Source organism: Neomonachus schauinslandi, chromosome 13 (assembly GCF_002201575.2).
Source record: "Neomonachus schauinslandi chromosome 13, ASM220157v2, whole genome shotgun sequence".
Taxonomy (NCBI): domain Eukaryota; kingdom Metazoa; phylum Chordata; class Mammalia; order Carnivora; family Phocidae; genus Neomonachus; species Neomonachus schauinslandi.
In genome coordinates, this window is record NC_058415.1 from 90,546,336 (window position 1) to 90,553,576 (window position 7,241).

The 7,241-nt window shown below is 61.8% G+C and overlaps 1 protein-coding gene across 1 annotated transcript in view; it reads right to left on the reverse strand.

Moving 5' to 3' along the window:
- SARDH (sarcosine dehydrogenase) overlaps positions 1-7,241 on the reverse strand; it is a 61,163-nt gene that overhangs the window by 33,158 nt on the left and 20,764 nt on the right. Inside the window, exons 12-14 of the mRNA XM_044920555.1 lie at positions 6,144-6,285; positions 2,840-2,923; positions 512-625 (exon numbers count right to left, since the gene is read on the reverse strand). Of these exons, the coding sequence (XP_044776490.1) occupies positions 512-625; positions 2,840-2,923; positions 6,144-6,285 (340 nt within the window). The remainder of the gene's footprint in view (positions 1-511; positions 626-2,839; positions 2,924-6,143; positions 6,286-7,241) is intronic.

The following is a 7,241-nucleotide window of genomic DNA, read 5'->3' on the forward strand; positions in this document are numbered from 1 at the left end:
CACCCCCACCCCGGCAGCAGTCAGGAGCCAGGCACTCGGGCCGGGGCAATGAGTGGCTGGGGTCGCCATCTGACCAGCCTCACTTGCCCACTTCCGGAGCCAGAGGGGCCACACGCAAACCCCAGACCACAGACCCTCTGCTTGTCCCCTGGAGGGGCCGGTCTGGGATCTCTGTGTCCCGGATCTGCTGTGTGAGAGCCACAGGTAAAAGCCCACCACGCTGGGCCTGGAGGAAGGAGCTAGTCACTCACAGGGTCTCACGAAAGCTCGCCTCAGAACAGCTCCAGGGCAGGAGGGATGGAGGCTCAGGGAGGGCAGCCCCTGGCCTGGGGCCACACAGCCAGCCCCAGCCCACCTGGAAGCAGTAATACTGCCCTCAGCCTAACCGCGGGCCAAGCCCTGGTACAGAGGAGGCCGGGAAAACATCACAGATTCCTCCTCAAAATGGAGTCCGTCAAGCACGGGGGCCTCCGGCTCCACCAGGGATGGGGGCAGGGGACTCGGCACTGACCACGTCGTGGTGCGGCGGGAAGTCGAACGTGTACTCGTCCCCAAGCAGGCGGCCGTAGGCATGGTCTCCGTGCGCCTGGTGTCCATAGGCCCCATAATAGTCGTACTGCAGAACCTGGGAGAAGACACCGTCACGGCCCTCCTACTCCTCCTTTCCCTCTGTCCCTCTGTCCCTCCCTACATGCACACATGCGTGCACACACACATACACACACAAACACACACACACGTGCGGCCCGGCAGGCAGGGAGCTGGGTCCCGCAGAGGCAGAGATGGAGCGGACGATCTGGCCCAGCCTCACCGAGCTGCCCTCTGGAGGGGTGTGTTGTGCGTGCAGGGGCAGGGGGAAGGGACGGGGCTCAGGCCGTCCGTAATCCCTTGCACAGATGACACCTTAACGGCCGTGGTGGTGCGTCTGAGAGCCGGTAGAGAGTCTGGGCTGTGCTGGTTGGGGCCCAGGAGGATGGAGGAGAAGTTGGGTGGACCCAGGGAAGGGAGAGACGGGGCTGATGGGGAGGCAAGGGGGGGCGGTCACCAGGGACATCAGGGCCACCATCAGGGCTTTTGAGGCAAGGCTAAGGCAGCAGGATAAGGCCCCGGCACCAGCCCACTGAGGACCAGGGTGATGGAGCTGGGGGCCCAATGCCATTGCCATCCCAATCAGGACCACGCCCTGCTCCGAGGGCCTCAAGCTTCTAGGGAGGGAGATCCTTTCTACAGACGGGAAACTGAGGCAGAGAGGCTAAAGCTTGCCCAGGTCACAGGCAAGGACCTGACAGGCCTGGCATAGACCTGGCGGCGGGTGGGCCCCAGAGGCTGGTTCCTCCACCGCCATTTGCCTTGGCCCGTCCTGCACCTGTCAGCAGCGTGGAGAGGCCCACAAGCCAAGAGGCCCTTCCGCATCTCTGCTGCTTCTGAGGGAGCCAGTCAACTATCACCTTGCAGCCCGGCCAGCCCTGCCCAGCCTCCTTTCCCAGGCAAGAGCCGAGTGTGAGGTTCTGACTGCGCTGGGCCACTCTGCTTCCCCGAGCCCCACTCAAGCCCTGGCATCTGGGAGGGGCCTCTGCAGACAGTCTTCTCCCTGCCCTGCAGGCGCGGCTCCCACTGGTCCCTGAGACCCCAGAAGGGACATTCCAGCTCACTGCAGCCTGGCTGGGCATCCGGGATTTGGGGGATGTCTTATCACCCCGTGCCCTAGACGCCCAGGATGGCTCCCAGGTGAGAGGGTGCAGAGCCTGCCCATCTCCAGCCCAAGGGAATGTTCCCGATCCCTGCTCCAGTGTCCTCTGCTCTCCCATGGATTCCAGGGGACAGGGGCTTCCAGGGACAGGCCAGCTGGGATGCAGAGGGCTCTGCTCAAGGCCCATCCTGTCCTGGTGGCCCCAGCCTCTCAGCCTCCCGGGCACACGCTGCTCCCCCTGGTGTCTTAGAGAGCCTGCCTCCTCCATCCTCATGGGTTTGTCTGTCCTTCCGGTGATTAGGACCTCAAGAGGAGCTCCGTACTCCTGGGCGGAGAGCAAGGGTCTCTATAGGCCGATTGGAGAAGGGGCCAGGACCGAGGAGCCTGAGAACACTGACCTCTGGGCGTTAGTGAGCTCTGACTTCTGCCTCACTTGCCCCAGGATGCCCTGGGACTGGCCTTGGGCCGAGGGTTGCTATGGAGATGGGAGGTGGATGCACAGGAAGGGGACTGGTAAAACAGAGCAGCAGGAGAGGGATTTCAATTTGCACAAATCTGGATCAAATACTATCCCCCTGATTGGGCTGAAAGCATCACAGTGCTGCTCCAGCAGACCCCAGCACCCGAGTTTCACAAGCAGGATGGTTTGGGTTCTTTTCTGACAACCCCAGGCCCATGGGAGGCACTGGGGGGGGGGCTGGGGAGCCCCCAGGAGGGCACCCAGAGGCCAGGAGGCTGTGAAATCCCAACTTACAAACTAACATGAAATGCCTAATTTGGTGCTAAATCCTCCTACTAACATAAAATAACAGTTGCAGTTGCCAAAAATATACGAACAAAATTATGAGAAGATGCACTAATTTCTCCTACACACGGGGGGGGGGGGATCTTGTGCGCGGCCCCCGCACTGTGGAACACCAGCTTTCCCAGGGGCCCCGGGCTTCTCCGAGCCCTGGAAGGCCTGGCCGCTGAGGCGGTGATTGACAGCCTCGGGGACATCTGCAGGGGAGGGGTTCCGTGCTCACGGGCAGATCTGCAGGGTCCTGCACACAAGATGACTCACCGTCCCACAGGCCCCCCCTTGGGCAGCAGGGGCGGGTGGGGTGGGGGACGGGCACAGAGGGGGTCCAGGCCCGGGTGCCTACTCACCGGAGCTGTGCCTTGGGGAGTAAACCATCCGGGCCGCTCCCAGCCCTGTCGCTCCTGGAACACACAGCCTTGTGAAAGTAGCTCCTAGGTAGGGGTGGGGAACAAGCACCCTTCAGGCCGGGCCAGACTAACCCCAGGCAGGGCAATGAGTGACCCTCCAGGGAGCAGAGGGCAAAGAGGTCCTCGTGCTGGGAGCCAGGACCCCACGCCTGCCCCAGAGCCCCGCCCCCAGCTCCCCCTGCCCCACTCCAAGAGTCCCCAGCCTACTGAGACACCTGCTAGGGACAGAATTGCACCCCCCAAATTCCTATGTTGAAGCCCTAACCCCCAGTGGGACCTCATTTGGAGATGCGACCCATGAAGAGGGGGTTAGGGTGGAGTGAGGTCACGGGGTGGGGCCATGATCCCAGGAGGGCTTGCAGACACAGGACGGCAGCCCTCCAGCAGCTAGGCAGAGGGGCCGCACCTGGAGCCGGGCAGCGGGCACCTGGCTCTGGGCCTCCCAGGCTCCAGAACCGGGAGAAAGGAATTTCTACAGTCTCAGCACCCCCTGCCCCCCCATCTGTGCTGCGTTGTCCGCTGCTGGGACAGACCGGCAATCTCCTTCCTAGGTCCCCCTCATCCCCCGAGAGAAGCGACAACAGCGACACAGTGGGTCTCTGCACACCCACGTTCACAGCAGCCGGCAGGTGGAAACCACCCAAGTGTCCACTGGCTGACGATGCGTCGGGTAACTAAGCGCACGAGCCCGCACGGTGGAGCCGGGGTCGGCACTCACGAGCAACGGAGTTCTGACACGGGATGCACCACGGGCCAGCCTCAAGCCCAGCAGGCTGAGGGAAGGAAGGTCACGTGTTGCATGGCTCCACTCACACGAAACGTCCAGAACAGGCAAATCCACAGACACAGAAAAACCCATGGGTGGTTTTTCTAGGCGAGGCGGGGGGTGGGGAGAATGGGGAAGCCCTGCACCATGGGCGCGGGGTCTCCTTTAGGTGGTGGTGATGGTCACACAGCATCCTGAACGTCCTTAAATCTCCCTGAATTGTGTACTTTAACATGGTTAAAATGGCAAATTTTATGTTATGTGTACTTTGCCACGAGACAAAAATGTAACAGACTAAATTGGTTTCCTGGGCCTAATTCACACGTGCCTGTGTGCGGGGACCGCCCCCGCAACACCCAGCAATTCTCAGACACCAGGACCGTGTCCAAGAATCCGGCTCCATTCTGACACTGTCTACCCCGGGATGGTATCAGAGTCCCTGGGTTGGGGGCCCCGTCCCACGGGGCCGTCCCCACCTCCACTCCGGCTGTTACCGGCACTCCTGACCGACCAGCTGTGGGTCAGGACCCCTCCTCGGGTCGGCCTGATTTGCTAGAGCAGCTCAAAAGACCCCGAGAGTGGTTTTACCCACTGGATCGCTGGAGGACTGCAGGAGGTTAAAGCTCAGGAACAGCCAGATGCAAGAGGGGCGTCGGGCCAGGGGTGGGGAAGGGCAGGGGGCTTCTGGGCTCCTCCGAGCGCCACTCTGCCCAAATCTCCATGCGCTCCCCAGCCTGGAGGGGAGCCTCTCCACATCTCCTTTGGGGTTTTTAGGAAGGCTTCAGTACATAGGCACGACTGATTGGAATCAGCCTGCAGCCCCTCTCCCTCCCCAGAGGCCAGGGGTGGGACCAAAAGTTCCTGTCCCCTAATCACGCAGCATCCAGCTGGGTTCCCTGGCATGCAGCCTCCATCCTTAGGTTGGGCCCAAAGTCATCCCATTAACATAACAAAAGGCACCTTTATGGCTCTCATCACGGAGGAAATTCCAAGGGTTCAGAACTTCCTGCCAGACAGGGAACTGGACAAAGACTATACCTGTTTCTTATTCTAAGTCACAATATCACATGGACGCAATAAAGTCCTGGAGTGGCAGATTTCTTTGAAAATAAGTCTGGTTTGGGGAAAAAATGATAATCTTACTCTCATGTTTGGAAGGGCCCTGTGTCCACAGGCAAGCCCAAGGCTGTGGACAGGCTGCCCCTGCTGCCTCCCGTGGACCACCCAGACCCTGAGCAGGCAGAGAAGGGGCCAAGGTCGCACTGCCAAATGGTGACACACCAGAAATGTCCTCCTTGGACATCCAAGGGGGCAGCAACTGAGGACACAAAAGATCACCCCACAGTGAGTGATGAAGGCGAGTGGACCTGGGGAGAAGTCACCTTCCCCAGGAGGGAAAATAGCGGGGCGTAGGCTCCTTTAATAAAACAGTCCATGGTCGGGAGGCATCAATGAGCAGGGCTGATGATGTGGGAAAGTGGAAGCGTGGGTGAATTCAGATTTCTCTCTGGGCAGGGGGTGCTCCCGCACCTGCCACGTGCCGTGCCCTTTGGGTAAAGCTGTGCACTTCTGAGTGGTCCTTCTGAGCCCCTCTCCTTCCACGGCCAGCCAAGCAAGCCCTGTGTTTGCCAGGGAGGCCGCGGAGTCGTCAGGATCCGTGCAGGGTGAATAAAGACCCGGGCAGGCTGGGAGAGCGGGAGGCCCTGTGGGGCCCGAGACCCTCGCTGGCCCCCTAAGCTGAGCTAAGAGGCAGGGCAGCCTGGGACCCATTGACATCTTTGGGCCTCTCCCCAGGAGGTGCAGGGGACACTGGGTCCCTCTGGGGTCCAGGCACTGGAGTCCCAGATGAAGGAGGTTCCTTTACTCAGCTTCAGTGCTGCCTGCTCCATGAGCCTGCCCTCCTGCCTCCCCCTTCATCCACCCATTCAACAAACGTTCCCTGAACACGTATTAAGAGTCAGGCTCTGGGCTCAGTGCTCAGGAACCAGAGACGCGAGGGCACAGCATCTGTGCCCAAGGCCCTAGAGAAGCAAAGCAAGCATGGGCTGGGGGCACAGGGCAGGTGCCCGGGTTGTGGGGGCCCTGCGAGAGTGCACAGGGCCAGGCCCCGGGAAGGGCATCTGACGGTGGGTTTCATCGTACAGGTAGAAGCTGGCCAGGGAGGAAAGGCAGCCGAAGCAGGATCCCCCAGCAGGAGCACGTCTCCTCGGCATGCTGCTCTGTGGCCATGCCCTCCTCTGATGTGCGACCTGCTGGTGCGCACCCGCTGATGCTCACCCCTGCTGACGCACCTGCCACTCAGGGGCCCCGCCGCCAGCAGTCAGGGAGGATTCTGAGCACGTTCTATTAGGAAGACCCTGGGTATGACTGAGCCCCCTCATCGCCTCGCCTGCCCAGGAGCTGTGGCGCCGCACGCCCTTCTGTCACCCCAGTACCCTGGGCGTCCTGAGGGTCACCGCGCTTGTCAGGGTGTGGTACCTCGTGCAGGGGGTCGGTCCTCATGTTGCGCCCTGCCAGGGGCTCGTCGTGGGGGAAGACGACCGAGTAGTTCTTGGCATAGGACTCGTGGCTGCGCTCACGAATCCAGCGGCGGTGGTCCGTGAGCAAGGGATGGAAGCGCCTGTCGCAGATGGAGGGGCCAGTCACTGCCTCGGGGGCCTCTTAGGGGAGGGCTGGCCAAGGACCCAGGGCAAAACTGGACCCTCATCCCTCCGCCAGAGTCCTCCCTGAGGCGTGGGCTCAGGGGCGGGTCCATGCTCTACTCTCCCACCGTGGGGCCTTGGGCAGCTCAGCCTCCCCACTGCGACCCCCGCCCACCACACACGGCCCTCCCCTCCAGCCTTCCTGTGGGTACAGGGGCCGCAGCCTCCCAGCGGCTTGTCCATCTGGTCTCCGCGGACAGCCACGGCCGCCCGAGCCGACTGCACGGCTGCCGGCCCACCTGTGGTCAGGCCTGCAGCCCCTCCCACACACAAACCCACTCTCAGAGCCCCAGCTCGGACCAGCCGCCCCGGCCGTCCCCTTCCTCACTGTCCACCTCCTGGTGCCTCACGCCTCCTCCAGGTCCACCTCCTCACCAGCTACGGCCTCATCTGTGTTTCTTCCTCAGTGATTCCTGTCCGAGCTTCATCGGGGCTAATTGACTCTTACTTTGCACGTAGTTCTAGCAAGCACGGCAGCCTGACTGGGGCAGGGGTGGAGCTATAGAAGTGAGCTTATTACTGCAGATATTTTCACTAGGAATATCGAGGCTCTCCGGAGCTCCTTTCCAGCGCAGGCCCGGGGCTGAGTGCCCCTCGCTGTTCACCCCCTGCCACCCCTGGTTTGACTCGTTTCACACGAGAGGAAACCCAGCCTGCCCTTTGCTGGGCCACACGGAGCCAGGAGCTTCTGGGACGCGCTGCAAGAGAGGGAGCCATGGAGCCGCGCCAAGGGGCCTGGGGAGGGTTCCTGGAGGAGAAGCCGTGTGCCGGGGTGTGGAGTTCGGAAATGCACGGCAGGCTTTGGAGGGGCTGAGGTGGGGAGGAAGGAGGCTAGAGGTCTGCCCTTGGCTGATGGCCGCTCTGATCAGACTCC